The following is a 21,135-nucleotide window of genomic DNA, read 5'->3' on the forward strand; positions in this document are numbered from 1 at the left end:
GGCACCAGGGGATGGGAATGGACTCGCTATGTGTCTTAGCCACGGAGCAAGATCATCCATCAGGACTGTGAAGCATATCCCTCCCAGACACTCTTCTCTATTAGTCACTACAGAAAACAGTGGGAAAGGAGGTTCCTGCTGAGGGAAGGCTCCAGACACACTGGACCCATGTGTGTGTGTGTGGTCACTCTCATGACAGCAGCAGGGTCCAACGGGCTGTCCATCCACCTGTGCCACTGCTAGACTCTGGTTCACATGTGCCAGGCACAATTCAGGGCTGGGGAAACAGCAGTGAGTGAGCAAAACAGACAGAAACCCTTGCCTCTGGAGCTCCTCTGAGTGAGGAGAGATAGATAACAACTGAAATGAGCCAGAGCCACAGCACACCAGCTGGTGCCAAGTGCACTGGAGAAAACTAAAGCGGGGCAGGGCCAGCCTCTGGAAGGATGGCATCTGAATAAATGCCAGAAGGAAAGGAGGACGAGCCACGTGGACATCTGGGGAAAGGACAGACCAGGCGGAAGGAAGAGCGAATCCAAAGGCTTTGAATTTAGGAACAGGCTCAGGGTGACTGAGAAATGACACAGCCCAGGGCAACCCTAGGGAACAGAGGTGAGTGTGGGGTTTGAGGTCAAGAGGAGCGGGAGGGAGCAAGCAGGTTGGAAAGGACTTTGGTTTTATCCTGGGAGAAGTGGACAGCCATTCTGACGTTTTGATGGGGAAGGCTTTGGACGTGGTACTTTTCAACAGAATCGCTGGGTGAAAAAGAGGTGGAGGACAGGGTATATGGGAAGCCCTCGTGCTTCTGTCTCCATTTTGCTGTGAACCTAAAACTACTCTTAAAAAAATTTGTTGGCATTCCCGTCGTGGCTCAGTGATTAACGAACCCAATTAGCATCCACGAGGACTTGGGTTGGATCCCTGGCCTTGCTCAGTGGGTTAAGGATCTGGTGTTCCTGTGAGCTGTGGTGTAGGTCACAGACATGGCTCGGATCCTGAGCTGCTGTGGCTCTGGAGCAGGCTGGCAGCTGTAGCTCCGATTTGACCCCTAGCCTGGGAACTTCCATATACCGTGGGTGTGGCCCTAAAAAGACAAAAAAAAAAAAAGTTTGCTAAATTTAAAAAAAGGGAGAGGAGTTCCCGTCGTGGCGCAGTGGTTAACGAATCCGTCTAGGAACCATGAGGTTTCGGGTTCGGTCCCTGCCCTTGCTCAGTGGGTTAACGATCTGGCGTTGCCGTGAGCTGTGGTGTAGGTTGCAGACGCGGCTCGGATCCCGCGTTGCTGTGGCTGTGGTGTAGGCCTGTGGCTACAGCTCCGATTAGACCCCTAGCCTGGGAACCTCCATATGCCGCGGGAGCGGCCCAAGAAATAGCAACAACAACAACAACAACAAAGACAAAAAAAAAAAAAAAAAGGGAGAGACAGAGAGATGGAGGGGGAGCAAGGCAGAGCAAGGAGGAAGGCACTGTAGGATGGGCTGGCATGGGAGAGGAGGATGGAAGCGAGGGTGAGAAATCCGATTCTGGCTTCATTCTACAGGCAGAGGCTCAGGGCTTGTCTGTGTATTCAACATAGAGTGAGCGAGAGAGGGTCAAGGTCACTACGGGCTTTCCGCCTGAGAACTGGAGGATGGGGCTGGCACTGTCCAGGTGAAGAGGACTCACTGAAATCTCTAAGCTTTGTGAGAAAGCAGGATGGAGGCCAAACCCACAGGTTGATAGAAGGACTGGCAGTATGGAGTGGGGGCAGAATGGGGACTTTCTGGCGGCTCCTGTCCTTCTCTCTGGCTATGGTTCTGTCCTGTGTCCAACCACAGGGACAGAGAGCAAGGGGGCAATGACCTCATGCCCTTCTAGGGAACAGGTCTTGGGGCTGAGTGTCTGAGAAGGCCTCCTCCAGCTAGCTGATGAGCTGGGTTTTCACAATGTTGATCAGGGGGTGACACTCAGCTGGGGCCCTGGCACAGACATCACCACGGGCCCTTCCCTAGCTTCCCAACTCCCCGACCAGGGCTCCCACTGAACCACACCAGCCCCCATTGCAACCAGTCAAATGGGGTGTCTGTTCTGAGAAGGGGTGTGAGGAAGAGGTGAAGCAGGTTCTGACCTGAGCTGCTGACATGGAGCACCCTGGATGAGTGACCTTGGGCAGGGGTGAGTGCTGGGATCATGTAGACAGGTGAGAGCTTGGTCACCTTTCTAAAGAGCTGGGACCTGATCCTATGGATGGGTTCAATCAAGGAATGCCATTCTCAGACTGGGCTTCAGAAACAGTACCTCTCTGACTGCTGATGGAGGGTGGGCTTGGGAGCAGACCTGGAGGCGGAGAGACCAGTTAGGGAAGGGGATGGGGGCTGAACCCCTCCACGATGAGAGGGATGTGGGAGGTGACTCCAATAGGTTGTGACTATCCACGGGATGAGTCAGGAAGACCCCTGCATGAGGTGGCCCTGAGATAGAGGGTGGGGCACAGCAGGAGATGGGGTCAGGGGGCAGGGACCAGTGCATGTCCCCACCACGCCTCCCTCTGCTAGCATTCTGGTTGCCAGGAGTGAAGAGGAGGTGGCTCAGCAGGCCTCTGGCCCCTAGAGGTGAGTAGTGCCAAAGGGGGCTGCAGAGCTGCAGGGTGTGGGAAGAGGCTGGGCAGGAAGTTGAGGTCCTAGGCTTGGTTTTGCCACAGGTTGAGGAGAGGGAGAGACCAGATGAGTTGCAAGGCACTTTCACCTCTGATAACCTGGGGTTCCACTTACTAAAATCAGAATGTGGGAATTTCTGCCCTTATAAAATCCCACTACACACCTCCCTGACACAGAGGTGAGAAAAGAGGCATGGAGCATAGGATCATGAGAGGAACCCAGGCTCTCATGGCCGACGATGAGCAACCTGTCTAGTCTCAGGTCTCACTACATCCCTTTCCAGGCCCAGTTCTCTGCTTCAATTACTGGGACTTCCTCCCCTCCCCTCTTCCTCCAACCTGTCCACCTGACTGACACCACTTGCTCTTCAAGGGTCACCTCTTCCAGGAAGCCTTCCCTGGCCTCATCCCCTTCCCAGACTCACCTTGATCTCAGCCTATGGTACCCTGATTGCCAGTTTCCTTAGGTGGCTCCCCATAAGCCCCTCAAGGGCAAGGGCTCTAGCACATCGGCCCCATCCCCATGCCCAGCACATGCCCACAACATAATAGGTGCTCAACGAATGGCTGAATGAAGAAGCTTAATGAGCTACTGTTTCACTTTATTGGGGAAAAAAACCTGGTTTTCATACCAGATAAATTGGATAAAGCCTAATAACGTCCTAGTCAACACTGTAAATCCCCACTGAATTAATTTATACATTTGCCTGCAAGCTTAATAATACAGCCATACATTTTAGAGGGAACAGGTGGTGATGAATGACAGGCTTAATTAGGCAAATCATTCCACCTAAAATAAAAATATACAAAGTCCAAGTGCCGTGATTCAGCAGCACAAGAAAAAAAAAATGTTAAGAACAAAAGCTCTAAACACAACTGCTTTCATTCCTTCTAATTAAGTTTCTCTTTAATCTGCAATTTAAAAAGGCAATTCTTTTAATTTAGCGATTTTCTGCAAAAGATAAAGGAAGACACAGCCCTCAAAAGAATATCTGCATTTAGAGGAAAAAAATATGCCACCCCTGTGAGTTGTTAGAATGATAGAATCTAATTAATTCCACCTATAGGCAATTACAGATGGCAGTCAGAGTTCTGTGAGAGGGAGGGGAGTGGCAGGCGGGCAGGGCTAGGCCTCCAGAGCCCTTCTGCCTTTGGTGTGATGAAGGGGACCAGATCCCTGGTGGTAGTGGCAGAGGTGGCATGGTTAATGGCTCCACCAGCCTCTGTCTCCAGGACAGGTGAGGTGGCCCTTTGCGATGCCCCAAATGTCCTTCCAAAGGTTCTGGTCTGATGACATGTCTCATTCCCTATTTTTTTTTTTTCTTTTTACAGCCACACCCGCGGCATACAGAAGTTCCCAGGATAGGGGTCGAATCGGAACTGCAGCTGCCGGCCTACACCACAGCCACAGCAACGTTAGATCCGAGCTGCGTCTGTGACTGACACTGTAGCCTGCAGCAATACCAGATCCTTAATCCACTGAGCGGGGCCAGGGATCGAAACGAGTTCTCATGGATACCAGTCGGGTTCATTACTGCTGAACCACAAAGGGAATTCCTACATGTCTCATTTATAAAGACCCAGCTCAGACCTTCTGGGAGGCTTTTCATCCATCCAGATTAGCCTCTGAGGCTGGTGGTCACCTTCCTACTTCTATGATAGACTTTATACCAGTGGGTCCTGAAGTTGGGTCTCTGTCAGTAACTAGAGACGGGCTTTCAGGCTCCCACACTCAGTCTAATCCTCACAATAACCCCGCTACCCTGTGGCTAATGGGCGTGCGGGGAGGGGCTCAGCAGAGGGGAGGAAGAACTGCTCCAGGATCTCAAAGCTAAGGGGCGGGGCCGAGGCTTGAGCCCAGTCCTGTGGGTCACCAGGGTCAGGCTCACCCCACCCTCAGGTCCACCCTCCCTGGGAGGACACTGGCAGGGCAGGGCAGGGCAGGCAGGGGCTGTGCATCACTCGTTTAGTCTTTGAAATGACCACCATCTGTATGATGTCTAGACGCTCCCACGGTCTGGCACAAAAGCCCCCCATCCACAAAGCCACCCCTGCGGCCACCTGCTGAGGACCACCTTCCTCCTGGTGGCTCATGGCACTTAGAGCTCCGTGGGTCCCCAGCTTGCGCTTCCCCGGTCAGCCAGGGTGTGTGGTGGGGGCAGCGCCTGGGCTTTATTTTACTTCTCTTTTTCCTCTCCATTTTCTTGTCTGCCCCTGAACAGACTGCAGTGCTTGGCATGGAGATGGGGCTTAGCAAACATTTGTTTACATGAAATAATTGTGTTTCTTTGGGGTCCAGCTCCTTCCTGTTTATCATTCAGGGCTGGCCAGAGAGATCAGGTTCCAAAAAGCCAGAGGGTCTCTCAAGCACAGCTCTCTGGGCTCAGAAAGCCTTGCTGCTTCCTCCTTCCCTGGGATGGAGAATTCACTGTGGTGTCACCTCAGTGACTTAGTGACAACCTGACCTCCTGGATGCATCTTCCCCTAAAACACCCCTCTGGGTTCCACACCCACCTCTAGGCTCCAATCACAAAGAATGGCTGGTCCTAAATCCATCATTTGCCTTCCTGCCTCTGGGCCTTTGCTTTGCTGTGCCTGCCCCCTAGAATCCCTTTCTTTTTTTCTGTTTCTTTTCTTTTTTTACTAAAGTATAGTTTATTTACAAGGTTTTTTCAGTTTCTATTGTACAACAACAGCATCCCTTTCTTCACTAGTTCTGTGTGCAAAAATCTTAGCCATTCTTCAAAGTTCAGCCCCAGTGCCACCTCCCGGGTGGAAGTTTTGGCGTAGCCCTTCCAGGTAGAATTCCTTTCCCCTCTTCTTCTGAAACCCCCCTCCCCTGTCTATGCCACTGTCTGATCCCACTCCAGTCTGTACTACAGTGTGGTACGTAGGTGTCTTCTCAGAACCGGATGGAGATGGGGCCCCATGCCTCAGCCTCCTCTGAACCTCCCCATGCTTGACACGCAATGGAAGACCACCCCTTGGGCGGCAACAAGACCAGAGCATAGAGAAACTACAGCTGCTTGGCATCACGAAAAGGATGTGAACTCTGGAATCGAGGAAGACCTGGGTTTGAACCCTGCCTATGTCACTACTGTGTGACTTTGGGTAAGTTTCTAAACCTCTCTGAGCCTTAGCTGCCCCTTCTATAAAACAGAACGGACAATACTGACACCATAAAGGTTTATGGAGGGGTTTAGTAACAGATGAGGTACCAAAGTCCAGGCAGGCTCTCCGTATGTGGCGGTCCCCTCTCCCCAAGGCCATGGCCATGCTCAGAATAGCTCCCTTTCATGGACTCAGAAGGATAATGTGCCTCGTATCAGAAACCACCTTCTTTTTCCCCAATCTGTCCTAGAATTCCTAAGTTGGAGGCTCTAGGAGGACAGGACATACCTTTTTTTTTTTCAAAGCCTAATTCCCAACTCCTAGAACAGTACCTGATGTATAGCAGCTACTTAGAATCTGTTGAATGAATGAATCTCCACCCAGACTTTGGTCAGTAGGACCAAAAAAAACCCCACTCCATCAATCAAGAGAAGAAACTTAGGAGCTGGACTCCTTCACTTCAAATTATTTCAAAATATTTTTGGGAGTTCCCGTTATGGTTCAGTAGTTAATGAATCCAACTAGGAACTGTGAGGTTGCAGGTTCGATCCCTGGCCTTGCTCAGTGGGTTAAGGGTCCGGTGTTGCTGTGAGCTGTGGTGTAGGTGGCAGACACGGCTCAGATCCCACGTTGCTGTGGCTCTGGCATAGGCCGGTGGCTACAGCTCCGATTAGACTCCTAGCCTGGGAACCTCCATATGCCGTGGGAGCGGCCCAAGAAATGGCAAAAAAAAAAAAAAAAAGTTTTGAAAAATGGCTTAACTTTTTTTTCCCTGCTTTTTAGGACCATACACCACAGCTGATGGCACCACTAGATCCTTAACCCACTGAGAGAGGCCAGGGATTGAACCTGCATCTGGTATTCAAACTAGTATCAAACTCGATACTAGTCAGGTTCATAACCTGCTGAGCCACAAAGGGAACTCTAAAAATGGCTTAACTCTTATTGAGTGCTTCTGGTGCAGGGCAGGCACATGTGAGGACCTGATGTGACATCTCTGACCCTCACAACGAACCAAGGAGGTTGGAGCTACTTGGCTTACTTTTTTGTTTTTTTTGGCTGCAGCACGCAGTGGCTTGATGTGGGATCTCAGTTCCCAGACCAGGGATTGAACCTGGGCTGCAACGGTGAGACAAACAAGTCCTCACTAGGCACCAGGGAGCTCCCATACTTTGTTTATGTTTTTATGAAAGGGCCTGGTGCAGGCAAGCAGCCTGGCCCAGCAGATAGGAGCAGGCTGTCACACCAGGCAGTGGGCCCGGGGCCCCAGCCCCTGGCCCTTGCCCCTCTGCTTTGGAACTGAAGCCCTGGGCAGCCTCTCCCCTAGGGGTGCCCTAGGAGTGCCCTTCTCTGGGGACAAGCAGAGAGAGGAGTCAGTCTGCCACACATCTCCCGGGCTAATCATGAGTGTGGATGGTGGCCCCCAACGACAGTCACGGGGAACTGGAAGAGAGCAAAGGGGGCCTTGGGCCCCAGGCGAGGCCTGTGATGTGCTCTGGGTTCAATGGCTGCTCCTTCCTGACTGGTCTGGAGTCTCCCTCCCAGTTTTCCAGTGCAGGACACAGTCCTTTAAGCAGAGGCAACGAGGATGAGAGGCCTGAGACCAAGACCCTGAGCACAGAGCTCTCAGGTGCTAAAGAGGCTTCTCTAAAGAATCCTAAGCCCTATGTGATGAGGTGGGAATGAATATGGGGCTGACAGGAGAGGCCTGGACAGTGTTCCAGGCCTGGAGTTTGTTCATGGAGGCCCTCTGACTCTGAAAACACCAGGGCACAGATGGCAGAAGGAAGGCGCCCAAGGCACCCCTTCCACAGAGTCCTGGGCCCTGGGTGCTGATTCGTCCACACTTCTCATGGCCATACGGGTTTGTGGTGGGGACACAGGTGAGGAGGTACAGAAGGGGCTGCGGCCCAGGCAGTGGGAGCCCCCAAGAAGGGGCAAGGAAGGAGACTGTGCATTGGTTGTGGGGGGAGGGGTCCCCACGACCCAGAGTCTTGTCTTTCACGACAAGGTGCACTTGCACTTGACTAACTCTGTTCCCATGACAACGGTCCTCTGCTGCTTCAGCTTCCTAAACATGGGTTTGGTGTCATCACACTCACTCCTCACAGTAAGAGAGGTATTAGAACACCCATTTTACAATTGGAGAAACTAAGGCCCAGCGAGGTGAAGCCCCCTTCTCCCCTGCAGTTCAAGAGCAGGCCTCACTCTCCCCTCTCCCTGGCGAGTGGAAGCTGTACCTCCAGGTAGGTTGCAAGACAACGAGTAGCTCAGCCAAGGTTTGGTTTGCTCTTCTAGGATCGTCAACAAGAGGCTTCGGTGTTTACCTCACAGGCACACGCAGGCCCCAGGGCACCGTGCTGCCCCATCTCGTGGGCAGTGCCCCAGAACAGAGGTCCTCATTGTCGGGGGGAGGCAGGACAACAGGGAGGCAGTAAGATGGACACCAGAATGCCACCTGGGTTCCAGGAAAGCTGTCCAGGCATCACGACCAAGCCTGGACGGGGGAAGGAGGGCCTGGCACGAGGCGGGGTACCTTCATCCTCCTATTCTGCACCCCCTCCCAAAAGGAAACATGACACCACTGCCTGGTACACAGACCTCACCCCAAGGGCTGCTGCCTGGCTGTAGGAAAAGTAAGATAAATCCTGATGCAAATGATGAAATGACCCAAATGCAGAAACCTTTACAGCTGCCAAAGCCAGCCACCCTCACCATCATAACTCATTTTATAGATGAGAAACGACAGGCCACAAGAGAGACTGACTTGCCCCATGTCAACAGCTAGATTTGAATGTGGACTTGAACCCAAGTCTTCTGAATCCCAGGGGCCTCTAACAAGGGCACACATCCTGTCTAGAGTGCAACATGTTCTCAGAAACAGCAGAAGGTCTCAAATACAACAGTAGTATCAATGATACCAAAAGCCAGCATTCACTGAGTACTCACTGTGCTTCTGACTCTTGGCACCAATTACCTCCTGGTTTTATAAATGAGGAAACAGGCAATTTGCCCCAGGCCACCCTGCTGGCAAGTGGCAGCACAGGGCTTCCAATCCAGACCCTACAACTCCGCTGGTTCTGGGCCAAGCTCATGGTCAGAAGGAGAATGTCTGCTCAGGTCTGATGCAGCGTGTCTCCAGAAACTTTGACCGGACACCCACAGACACCTACTCAGAATCCATCCTAGGGCTCTGGAAAGGGACTTCCCCATCCACAAGCCTCAGAGGACCTGCAGGGAGCAGGCAGGGCATTTGTGGATATGGTGTTTGCTTCCCCTCCCAGGAGCCCCTGAAGCCCCAGCCCAGCTGCTTATATGTTTCTGCTGCTGCCCCTCCACAGACGGCAGTGGGGTAAGGGAGGAGTGACAGGAGGGGACAAGCAGGTGCCCGGCTCTCAGGGGGCTGCTGGCCACCCACTGGCACACTGGGCTCCCCACCCCTGTGTGGCATTCGGTCTCACCAGCCAATCCTCCAACATCCAGGGACGCACTCTCAGCTTTGAGTTCAGACCAGAGGTGGCAAGCACAGCCACTCACAAGCACCCCTCTTTGCGCAGAGCCCTCAGCCTCATCTGAAAAGAAGGCAGGCAGACAGCACAGAAGAACGATGTAAACACCAACCATCTCTGTGTGGGTAGGCAGCATGCTACCTACGTATCCTGTGTCCTGAAGAGAATTTGGGGTTGGTTTTCCTGAGACCTGATTTCTTCCATAATTTAACCAACATTTGTACGTTTGTTACATGCCAGGCACTCATCTAGGTGGGGACCCAGGTGTCAGCAAGGCCGGCATCTGTGACCTCAGAGCTTAAAAATCTCTCTCCACATGAAGATCTCTGACCTGCCAAACAGAAGAGCAAAAATATTCTCCTAAGCCTCCCCCCCGCCACCCCACGCAGGAGACAAAGGCACTTGAAGAAACATTCCTATCAACATAATTAGCAGGCAAACCAAAGCTATGAAACACTAGTGTTCTTTTTTCTTTCTTCTTTTTTTTTTTCTAAGGTTACTAAATGAATTCATTCATATGTCAAACAGAAAAACCAACTGGAAAAACCTGTCCCTCGGTAATGTATCAGCCAAAGGAAGCAAGTGATCCCAGTTCTCTAGTTTAAACCCCCACTTCTCTCTGCAGACCTGCTGTTCACACGTGTTAAACATTAATTACAACTGTTACTCATTACATAGCAAAAGGCTCCAAGTACAAACACAATTGGTAATTTCCTTCCAGGCTCAAGGCATTCTGGGAAGCGGAGCAGGGGGCAGGAAGCATCGCTGGAGCCCTGGTGGGGCCGGTGGTGAGCAGGAGGTGGCATGTGCTGGGCGTGCCAGGTGATGGTGGCAGGTCTAAGATTCCCCATGGAACCTTCTGCAGAGGCTGAGCCTGCTTATTCTGAGCACACAAGGATGAGTCATGAGCTTGGTGGGAATCGTGAGCCTGGGGCAGGGTCTGACGCAAAGTCAGCACTATCAGCCTCAGATCATTTGCATTTCATGGTGACAGTGACAAGTCATGAGCTCAGCACAGATTGGGCACAACTGCTCCTGCCTCAGAAACAACTTCAAGCCACCTCATACCAGCACAGGTCAAGGGAACGTTCAGACCTGCCCTTTACACACTGGAGATGTCCATACAGCAGTAGAGAGGGAGCCTGACCCGAATTCAGGCCGTGTGACTGTGGGCAAGCCACTTACCCTCTCTGAGCCTGAGCAGCGTCATCTGTGTGATGACAATGAAACCACGCAAACCTTGCAGGGCTTCATAGGCTTAACCCATGCCAACCTCAGAAATGGTGCTCAACAGAGTTCCCGTCGTGGCGCAGTGGTTAACGAATCCGACTAGGAACCATGAGGTTGTGGGTTCGGTCCCTACCCTTGCTCAGTGGGTTAACTATCCGGCGTTGCCATGAGCTGTGGTGTAGGTCGCAGACGCGGCTCAGATCCCACGTTGCTGTGGCTCTGGCGTAGGCCAGTGGCTACAACTCCGACTGGACCCCTAGCCTGGGAACCTCCATATGCTGCGGGAGCGGCCCAAGAAATAGCAAAAAGACCAAAAAAAAAGAAAGAAATGGTGCTCACCATGTGTTAATTTCCTGCCTTTCCCCCGCTTATCTTAGTAAGATTATTTTAACTTAGCCAACGGGGTTGGCTCAGAGATGACTCACAGTTGTTTAGGAAACAGGTATACCTGGGACCTTACTTTCCCCTTCCTCTGCCCTTAAAAGAGCCTCACTTGATGAGGCTGGGAAAATGTCAAAACTCAAGAGGGTGCCTAACACAGCATTAGCACCCCCAAACTGACAGTAACAAGCATGTATCTGGCTGTTCCAGAATAGTCCAAGGTACACGAACAGGATGTGGTAGGAGCACAGAAGGGCCCCAGTCCACCCTGGGATGAGTCAGGTCAGGGAGGCTTCCTGGAGGAGGTGGCACCGACATGACTAGAGCTGAGCTCCTTCCTAACTTCTCCCTGACCCCAGCACCTAACACATAGTATATACTGAGTATGCTTTAGGTTCTCAAAGTGGGGGCACCAGATCAGCAGCATCAGCAACACCTGGGGCCTTGTTAGAAATGCAAATTCTAGGAGTTCCCCTTGTGGCGCAGTGGTTAACGAATCCGACTAGGAACCATGAGGTTTCGGGTTCGGTCCCTGCCCTCGCTCAGTGGGTTGACGATCTGGTATTGCCGTGAGCTATGGTGTAGGTCACAGACGCAGCTCGGATCCTGCGTTGCTGTGGCTCTGTTGTAGGCCAGTGGCTACAGCTCTGATTCAACCCCTAGCCTGGGAACCTCCATATGCCGCAGGAAGTGGCCCAAAGAAATAGCAAAAAGACAAAAAAAAAAAAAGAAAGAAATGCAAATTCTAGGGAATTCCCATTGTGGCGCAGTGGAAATGAATCCGACTAGGAAACGTGAGGTTACGGGTTCGATCCCTAGCTTTACTCAGCGGGTTCATGACCTAGCGTTGCTGTGAGCTATAGTGTAGGTTTCAGATGTGGCTTGGATCTGATGTTGCTGCGGCTGTGGTGCAGGCCAGCAGCTATAGCTCTGATTGGACCCCTGGCCTGGGAACCTCCACATGCTGCAGGGTGTGGCCCTAAAAAGAACAGAAAAAAAAAAAAAAGAAAGAAATGCAAATCCTAATCCCTGGAACCTACAAATCAGGAATTCTGGGGGTGGGTCCCTGTAATGCTTCCTCCAGGTGATTCTTCCACACGCTCAGGCAAACCAACCAATCCACAAACATGTCACAGCTAGAATGGGGAGGGGTGGGGGGAGAACAGGAATGGGGACCCTCTCTCACACGCCTGGGGACCAGTGGCCCAGTCCTCGGGAGGGACTGAATATAGGGTGGGAAGAAGCGGGTGCTTCGTGGTGAGAACTCTTGCTGGAGTCGAGATGGAGTATATCTAACTGAAGTGTTGCTTCCCACACCCCCCATGCCTCTCACTGCCAGGAATAACTGGGCGCGCACTTCATAAATGGGCCCTCCTGCTCCTAAGTACCTCTTTATGCACTATGGTTTTAATATATAAAATTAAATTTTATTTAATACAGCAAGCCTTCCCGGAGCACCAATAACCATTCTCTCATGCATGACCCTTTAGAGTTTATGGAATCTTTTGGTCCAGACCTTTTCTCTTGATCACCACAGGGGTCCAGTGTGACAACAGTTGTGACTATCCCTGGGTTTTTTTGTTTGTTTGTTTTTTTTTTGCTTTTTAGGGCCGCACCCGTGGCATATGGAAGTTCCCAGGCTAGAGGTCGAATTGGAGCTGAGGCCTCCGGCCTACACCACAGCTCACAGGAATGCCGGATCCTTAACCCATTGAGCAAGGCCAGGGATCGAACCCACAACCTCATGGATCCTAGTTGGGTTCTTTAACCACTGAGCCATGAAGAGACCTCCCTTTCTGCTTTACAGATGGGAGAACTAAGGCTCAGGAAGATTGGACAGCCTGTCTGAGGGCCCACAGCTGGTGGTGCTGGAGCTGGCGTGGGAACTTGGGATGTCTGACTCCCGCTCCTGTCCAAAGGGTGCCTGACAGGCAAGACATCATGTTGGGCTTTCCTTGCTTTCCAGGGCAAAGAAACTGGCCTAGGAGCTAGTGGGGAAGACAGACAAGTACCCCAAATAAGTATGCTCAGCGTTGAGTCATATGTCTGTCTTCTATTCTTGCTGGCAGGCAGGCCTGTTGCTGGCTGAACCCAGGACATTGCCTGAAAAGGAGCTTCAGTGAGACAAATCTTTAGACGGTGAGTCAAAAATGAAATGATTTGGTTTCTCTGAAAGGTCTCAAGGGTGCCCTTCACACACTCTCCTGCTGCCCAGCTCCCTGAGCAAGCCCTCCGATCACTTGCTTCTCAGAGGCCAGGACAAATCATTAAGGATGTAGTTTTTAACTTGACCCACTGGATTAAAAGCAAATGCTGATCTACCCTCTGTGTGTGGCCCACCTGGCTCTGTTATGAGGCCTCCAGCAGGCCCGTCCCCTCCCTGGGCCTCAGTTTCCCTCACTGGACAAAAGGGAGTGGGGTGCCATGGTGTGGAGACCCCTTCCATGCCGAGGGGGTGGCAGAGCATGACCAACCCGTGGGATGGCTCTGGTCATGAACCTCCAGAGCCTGGGTTCCCACAGAATCCTCAGCTGGAACCATTCCAGGTGGGGACACACACTCCACGCAGGTAATGCTACCAGTGGCGGGTGCAGGGAGAAATTGGTGCAATGGTGGTGAAACGCACATGACATTTCCCATGGATGAAATGGGAGGTGAGGGCTCCAGCCATGTTATATGCGGCATCTTGGATGACGTCAGGGAGCCCAGACATTGATGGACAGGGTTAGGGCTTGGGCTCTGGAGTGGGACTTTGCAGGTTCAAATCCCAGCTCTGGGGGTGACCAGCTATGGCTCCTGTGCAAGTGATTTCTCCTCTTTGGACCCAAGGTTCCTTATCTGTAAAAGGAGGAAACTCATGTCTCAGAGGGTGGTTGTGAGGACTGAATGAGATAATGCACACAGAATGTGCCCTGCCAAGACCAGCACTTCCCCAATGCAGTGCCCTTTAAGCCTCACCAGGCCCCTTCGCAGTGAGCATGTCTCCTGGGGGAGGGAAGAGGCCCCCAGGACACGATCAATCCCTATCCCTTCAATGGCCCCTCAGAGATGCGAAGACTAAATCCACGCCATCCTGATCCCAGGCTGGCCATCCTCCCCGCTCTGAGCCCCCTCCCGGCATGGCCACCTGTTATGCAGGCTCCATTTGTCCATCCTGCACTTCATGCCACAAATCAGGGGCTGCTCAGACCCTCTGCTCCAATCTGCACCACCCTGAGACCGGGTGGATCACCCAGGCTTGCTTCTCCTGCCCACCTGGGGCAGGGAGCTGCCCCTGTGGGCTGTAAGGACTCCCAGGGCGTGAGTGAAAGCAGGTGGGGAACTGAGGCCAGCTCTGAAGGCAGGTGTGTCTGCTGTGGGGGGTGGGGAGGGGAGCAGACTGCCTGATGGAGGCCACACCACCTCTCTGTGGATGGCAAGGCTGCAGCCAGCAGTGACCCTACCCGGCACCTGTCCCAGGGGCTGGGACCTACTAAGGCCATGCATGTGGGTTGGGACTCCAGTGCTGGGTGGGTGGGAGCAGAGCTTCTGGCTGAGGCCACCATCAGCTTCCTGGTCCCTTGGGAGGGCTGGCAAGGAAGGCCCAGGGCATTTTGGAGAGCTGGTGGTCACAGAATTCTGAGAGAAGGGAAGGTTTTCATTCCGGAGAAGCTAGGACCACCTCACATCCTACAGAAGCTGTCTTCTTAACGACTGGAAAGTGATAACCAAGACTTCCTAAAGAGCTGAAGCAGTGGCGAAGGTCTACTCTGAAGAGCACCAAAGCCTCCTTTTGAGAAGAGCTTCTTTTCAGGAATGCAGTGTAGGACAGCACTTTGAAAGGCGGAAAGCACTTTTGTTTCATGGGCTGAATCCAGAGGTTGTCTAGAGGCCTTCCCCTCTCCCCGCCTCTGACCAGCATGCTTAGGTCCTGATGGAATGAAGCGTGGAAACAGCCCTGGGGGAGGCTGCAGGCCAAAGCCCTCCCAACACCATCCCTGCCTTGTTCACGTCTGCTGGCAAGTTCCGGTGACTTGAAATTCTTTTACTTTTAGGTATCTGAAATTCTTGCCACTCAGCGGGACCTTAAACCCCTATGACTCCCCCTTGGTGGGTCCAGCTCTGCCTTTGGGGGTCCCCACGCTCTACATCTTTGGAAATCTGAAAACACTGCCCAGGTTCCCTCATGGGAGTGAAACAGGAAGAATCAGAACACAAGGGATGGAAAGAAACGGTAACGATTTCGCCCAGCGGACATCATCCCAGCTACAGATCCTGCACCCAGGCTCTTGGGGCCCACCACAGAGCTCCTGAGGCCCCAGAGAAAGCGTGGGGCACTTCAAACAGCTGTTATGACAAGGAGGACGGGGCCCAGCCAAGCACTGCCTTGCTCCCTGACACCACCAATGACACGCTAAAGCATGTGGCACACATTGCTGATTCCGGTGGGGACCTTATCCTTCGTTTCTGAGCAGCCTCACTTCTGGGTTCACACAGGGAACCATGGCAGCACGTCAGCAACCCAGTTAAGCTGTTTCAACTCATCCTTACTGCCTGAAAGGTGGCCCATCCACCTCACTCCACCTGCACTTTGGGCTGGGAAACAGGAGGATGCTCCTCACTGGCCAACGCCACACCCGACGGGCTCTGTCCACGAACGTGGGGAGGGATGCGGTCAAGACTAAGGGGTGGGGCTCACAGCACCCCTCCAGCCTGGGTGAAACAGCCTCCCTCTACGCTCCAGAAATCAAAACTGAGCCAAAAGCTTCTTGAGGAAAAGCACAACCAGGATCCACTCCAGAGCAGGTCCCACAACTGATGAGGTAAGTGACTTGATGAGACACAGACGGGGACATGATGCTGAGTCTGTCTTCTATTGGCAGCTTAAGAAGCTGACCTTAAATGACACTTGTGACAGCAGCTCAGCAACATAAAACCAAGTCCAAAATGGATACCTGTGGCTCAGAAACTTATTTAGACAGAGTTCTAGCTGAGACTTTGTGATCATTTGCGGAAAACTAAATGCATAGAAGTTCTAAAACCAGCTTTGGGTGGAAGTGGGCAAGTTCTGGACTGAGAGCCATGTCCTGTGGGGATAAGTGCTTTTGACTTTGACAGGCCTGCAAATCACCTGGGGGTTTTTGTTTTGTTTTGTTTTTAGCTCTGCACCCACAGCATATGGAGGTTTCCAGGCTAGGGGTCGAACTGGAGCTCCAACTGGCAGCCAACGCCACGGCCACAGCAACGCGGGATCCGAGCCGCATGTGACCTACACCACACCTCACGGCAATGTCAGATCCTTAATCCACTGAGCGAGGCCAAGGATCGAACCCACATCCTCATGGACACTAGTCAGGTTCGTTTCCACTGCGCCATGATGGAACTCCCTGGGAATCTTTTAAAACATATTCTGACTCTGCAGGTCTGGGGTGGGGCCCGAGACCCTATATTTCTCACCAGTTCCCAAGTGATGTGATGCTGCTGGTCCAGGAGCCACATTTTGAGCCACAAAGCACCAGATGAAACAAAAGCATCAAAGATAACATGACCTGAAGGACAGTCAGTCCAGGAAAGGGTGAGAGGCCACATTTGCCTGCAGTGGCATCTCTTGCCATGGGCTCTTGGTATCTAAGAGAGTTGTCACATAAGCCTTTCAGTCCTTTAATCAAACTGGTGTTTGTGAAGAGCCACCTTTGGGGCAGCATCAGCCCTGTGCTGGCTCTTCTCACACCTGGGAGGAGAACAGCCTTACCAGTCACATCAGGGGACAGTCCTTGGTTTCCCTTGTGCAGAAGGAAGAGGATGCTGTGAAATACATGGGAGAGACCTGAGGTGACCCCATGACCACTCTCATTTCTGGCTCTCGGCCAGGCGCCCGCAGCCTGGCAGGTGGGCCTGGCACCTACGGCGCTCATTCTATATGATGAGAAAAATACCCCACCAGGATCATGTGCAGGAAGCTCAAGTAGCCCAAAGAGCCAGCAAGGAAGCCCTGGGACAGGTGAACCAGGAGGGCTTGCAGAGATGGTGAAGGAGGCGCGGGACTTTTCCAGACAGGATAGGGCAGGGAAGGGCACTCAGCAGGAGGCCTGGGATTGCATGGTGTCCTGCACACCCAGGGAGCCGTGTGTGATGGGAGCTAGAGCAGCCACAACTTCAATTCAGTGAATCAAGATGAGCAGAGGGCAGAGGCCTCACTTCTGGGGGCTCGAAAGGGAGGAAGGGTCTAGGTGTTTATGAAAAAAGGGAGATTCTAGGCAAAATGAATCCGAACTCTCCGTTATGACTCAATGTGGTAAGAGAACTAGTCACTCGGTGTCTTTTTGTTCATATGGCTCTTAGATGTATGGACATATTTTTGCACTTGATTTTTCACCTCTTAACAGTAGATATAAACATTGCCCTAGGTTGCTATAAAGTTCATTGTCAACGTCACTTTGTCGAGGCTTCACGATATTCCTGGTTACCAACCCTCACTGGTGGACATTCAGGTCGTTCCCCCTCACTCAGGATCATCATGACTTTTCTGTACTTGAGATCATAACCTTGGCCCAGATCCTAAGGACTGGGATGAGGATCAAATGGTGTGAACATGTGACGCACGTGGCCGACTGCTTTCCAAAAGGCTTTGGGAGAGGAGTTTTAGAACTGTGATGGACACAAGATTCTAGAAACCCAGTGTCTGGGTGGGGCGGAGAGGAGAGGCCCCTGAGTCATTCAAGAGGCTCTTGGCCAGGGAGAGGGTCAGGCCCTGAGGCCCAGATGTGCCCATGGCCTGTGCTGTGAATGGGCTCCTGCTGAAGCTGGGACAGGAAACCCAGCAGCCCTGGATGCAGGCAGGCCCACTGCAACTGTATGACGAGATGGGGCCACTAAAGCACTCTGCAGGTTGATTTTCATCTAGTTTCTAGGATTTCCTTCTGAAATTTGAAATCTTGGCTTCATTGAAATAGAGCATTCCCATCGGGACCAAGACAGAGTCAGACCTTGAGATGATCCGGGCCATCCCTGAAGACAGGACCAGGGCGGTAGGGATGCGGACTGGAAGGGAGACCCTGGAGGCCAGACCCAAGATTTTCCTTGGCCTAGCCTCGCATCCCTCCAGGACCCTCCTTATCTTCCAGGGGTCCAGCTATACTAGAAACTCTACGGTTTACCTGAGCAGGCAGGGACCAGAGCTCTTCTGTGCAAAGGTGAGGGTCGTGTGGGTTAGCAGCCGCCTCCAAACAGGGCCCCTGACTCCTTACCTGCCAGAGCTGGGATGGTGACCCGGTTCCACTCCCACGGCTGGTCGTACTCATCGGCGGGCCTGTCGTCGTCCTGGGGCAGCTTGCTCTCCCGCAGGCGGGGGCTGACCGTGCTCTCGGAGTCTGAGTCCACGCTCTGGCCCTCAGGTTCATAAGGGGTATCGTATAACTGGATGCCCTTGTGCTGGGACCGGACGCTTTCCTGCCTCTGAAACTCTGCAATCCAAACAGAAGAAAGCAAAGATGTAAAGGATGCACACAGCACATACTTCCTCACCTGGGACCAGGTGACACCCAGAGCTGTCAGCCAGGGAGGTGGGGGGATAGCACAGAACAGGCCCCCTTGCTGCCTTGAGGGCAGCGTCTCTGCTCTCACTGCTCAAGGCTTCCTCACAAAGATCTCGGGCTCTGGAGCAAACGACAGAACCAGAAGCCTCATTGGACCGTCCGCAGTCTTTTCAAGGGCAGGGCCCAGATGTGAGCATGACATTCCGGGTGTGTTCTGACACCAGCCCTGAACATGCAGCTCTCACCCCCTTCACTTACAGATGAGTGGGGGAAGGAGGGAGGGGTCCTTCCCACTAGGGTAGCTCCCCATCCTCTGGACTTGTCATTCCCCATCTGTAAAATGTAAAACCAGGAGATTGGGCCAAATGACCCGAAGTTTCCACCCAGCTGACACATTCATTGTAAAGACCTAAGAAGCCCAGCGCCACCCCCAGGGGACCCAGAGGCACTGTCTTCTCTGCAAAGCCCCGTGAGTGACCCTTCTCCTGCATTTCTACCTCCCCTAGGGCCTGCCTGTCTTCTATCACACTGAATACAGCCAAGAAACTTGAGAGCAGATGTCCAGTTTCACTTCTGAATGAAGAAAGCAAGCTCTTAATCTTCTGCAGAGGATGCCAAGGCCTGACTCCAGTGTGGGCTCAGGGGTGGCCATCCGTCTAGATGAGGCCCCAGACAGGGCACGTTCCTTTCAGCGGCTACTGACTCCTAAGAGGCCAGCGGTGGCTGAAAGACGGAGGCTGGGATGCTGTGATCAGATGCCCCCTCGTCAAACCTTTTTCTTGCTTTGATCAAAACACCCGCTGTAGGGCCCAAGCAAAGATGGGGGAAAGGAGAGGGTCCGGCATCGAGGCTGCTCTCAGCAAGTCTACTGTTTCCAGAAGAGCTATATCCGGCATCTGAAGCACCATGACGCTCTGCAGCAAAGGGGCTCCTGCAGCACCCGGGAGGGCTGAGGCAGGAGGAGAGATGACATTGAACTGACAGCTCTGGCAACTAGAAACGGGAGGGGACAGGATTCCCTGTGTAGGACCAGGGTGCGCCAAGGCAGTGCTGCTGGAGAGAACATGCTCGCAGCCTACTTTCTCGTCTATTTGGTAAAATACATATAACATTTGCCATTTAACCATCTCTAGGTGTGCAAGCCAGTGGCATTACATACATTCACACTGGGGTTGTGCAACCATCCCCGTCCTCCAGCCCCAGAATTCTTCATCATCCTAAACCGACACTGTTCCCCATTTACTCCCCAGCCTCTGACGACCACCCTTCTACTTTGTGTCTCTAGGAATCTGACTGCCCAGGTACCTCAGATAAATGGAACCACATGGTATTTGGCCTTTGGTGACAGTCTTATTCCACTTAGCATAATATTTTTAAGGTTTTCCCATATAGAGTAGCCTGTGTCAGAATTTCACTTCTTTTTAAGCTTGAGTAATAGTCCATCGTGTCTATGCATGGTTTACTTTTGCTGGAGTTCCAGGTCCGGGGAGGTAGGGCTTGATACAAAAGCAGTGAAGCTGGTGAGAGTGAAATGTTTAAAGGGGCTCATGAGGCATTCTCCAAATTGGAGAACTCGTGGCATAAAGATAAGGTACAAGCCCCTGGGAGCCATGTACCTTGAAGAGCAGCTGACAAAACGTGTGAATGATGTCAGTAAGAACACTTTTTTTAAAAAATACTTTTTAGGGCTGCAGCACAGCAATATGGAGGTTCCCAGGCTGGGGCTCAAATTGAGTTAACAGCTGCCAGCCTATGCCACAACCACAGCAACGCCAGATCTGAGCCATGTCTGCAACCTACACCACAGCTCACGGCAACGCTGGATCCCCAACCCACTGGGGGAGTCCAGGGATCCAACCCGCAACCTTATGGTTCCTAGTCGGATTCATTTCCGCTGCACCATTATGGGAACGCCCAAGAACATTCTTTTAGACTGGGCTTCGTGATCCAAGGCCAGCTCATAGAGATGGCAAAACCCCACCCTGGGCACAGGCCCTGATATAACAGAAACCACCGTATGCTAGGCAGTGAGGGACTTTTAGCGTGGACGTTAAATAGCACAATCTGCCCAATGCCACTCAGTCACATACCAACTTTGTGATTTTGCTGTTTTCGAGTACCACCTGGGTTATTATTTACCATTTTTATTGCTGTTTTCTCATTTTTTAGAAGTAAATAAACTCACCTAAAAAGGAGATTTTTAATCACCATCCCATGAGTCATTATTTTTTACCAAAAACAGATGATAAACATGAAAAGAATGAAGGAGAACAAAATCAGCTAGGTGGGTACTACTGCTGGGAGGCAAGCCCACGGCTCCCCTTCTCCTGCTGGAGAGGGAGATGGCAAGGACTGCAGAGCTGGTGGGGATGCAAGCTGCATATGGAGACACTTTCTTTGGCAAATAAGAATAACCTTCTCTTTTGAGAAAGAGTAAGAGGGAAAAGGGAAAAACCTCACTATGTTGGTTTCAAGCCACCTAAAATCGTATCTCCTCTGAGATGTTCCATATTTTGGCAAACACAGCTTTATTGGGTCCCATGCGTAAACTGGGATGATTTCATTTTGGGGATGATGCTTTCCTTTTTCTGGGGGAGGAAGTGAAGAAGACAAGAGTTATAAAAGGCAGGACCTGGTCACTTTAAGGCAAAGACCCACTGGAAAGTCCTGGAGACAGCTCTGTAAATCACGTCATCTACCAAACTTCTGATCAGTGCTTTGTGGGGTCGTCATCATCTGTTCCACTCCCGCCCTG

At 52.2% G+C, this 21,135-nt stretch overlaps 1 protein-coding gene and 1 long non-coding RNA gene across 3 annotated transcripts in view; one reads left to right on the forward strand and one right to left on the reverse strand.

Moving 5' to 3' along the window:
- The window catches only part of SHB (SH2 domain containing adaptor protein B), a 147,599-nt gene that overhangs the window by 35,120 nt on the left and 91,344 nt on the right, over positions 1–21,135 (reverse strand). The window contains exon 3 of the mRNA XM_047767972.1: positions 18,093–18,308. Coding sequence (XP_047623928.1) covers positions 18,093–18,308 — 216 coding nt within the window. The remainder of the gene's footprint in view (positions 1–18,092; positions 18,309–21,135) is intronic.
- Positions 504–20,081, forward strand: LOC125120151 (uncharacterized). 2 transcript variants are annotated; one of them, XR_007133262.1, is made up of 5 exons: positions 504–612; positions 5,506–5,746; positions 12,936–13,005; positions 14,901–15,668; positions 18,887–20,081. It is a non-coding gene; the product is annotated as an uncharacterized LOC125120151 (long non-coding RNA). The 2 variants fall into 2 exon arrangements; XR_007133261.1 differs by lacking the exon at positions 504–612 and having other exon boundaries at positions 4,147–5,746.

This window comes from Phacochoerus africanus, chromosome 2 (assembly GCF_016906955.1).
Source record: "Phacochoerus africanus isolate WHEZ1 chromosome 2, ROS_Pafr_v1, whole genome shotgun sequence".
Lineage (NCBI taxonomy): Eukaryota > Metazoa > Chordata > Mammalia > Artiodactyla > Suidae > Phacochoerus > Phacochoerus africanus.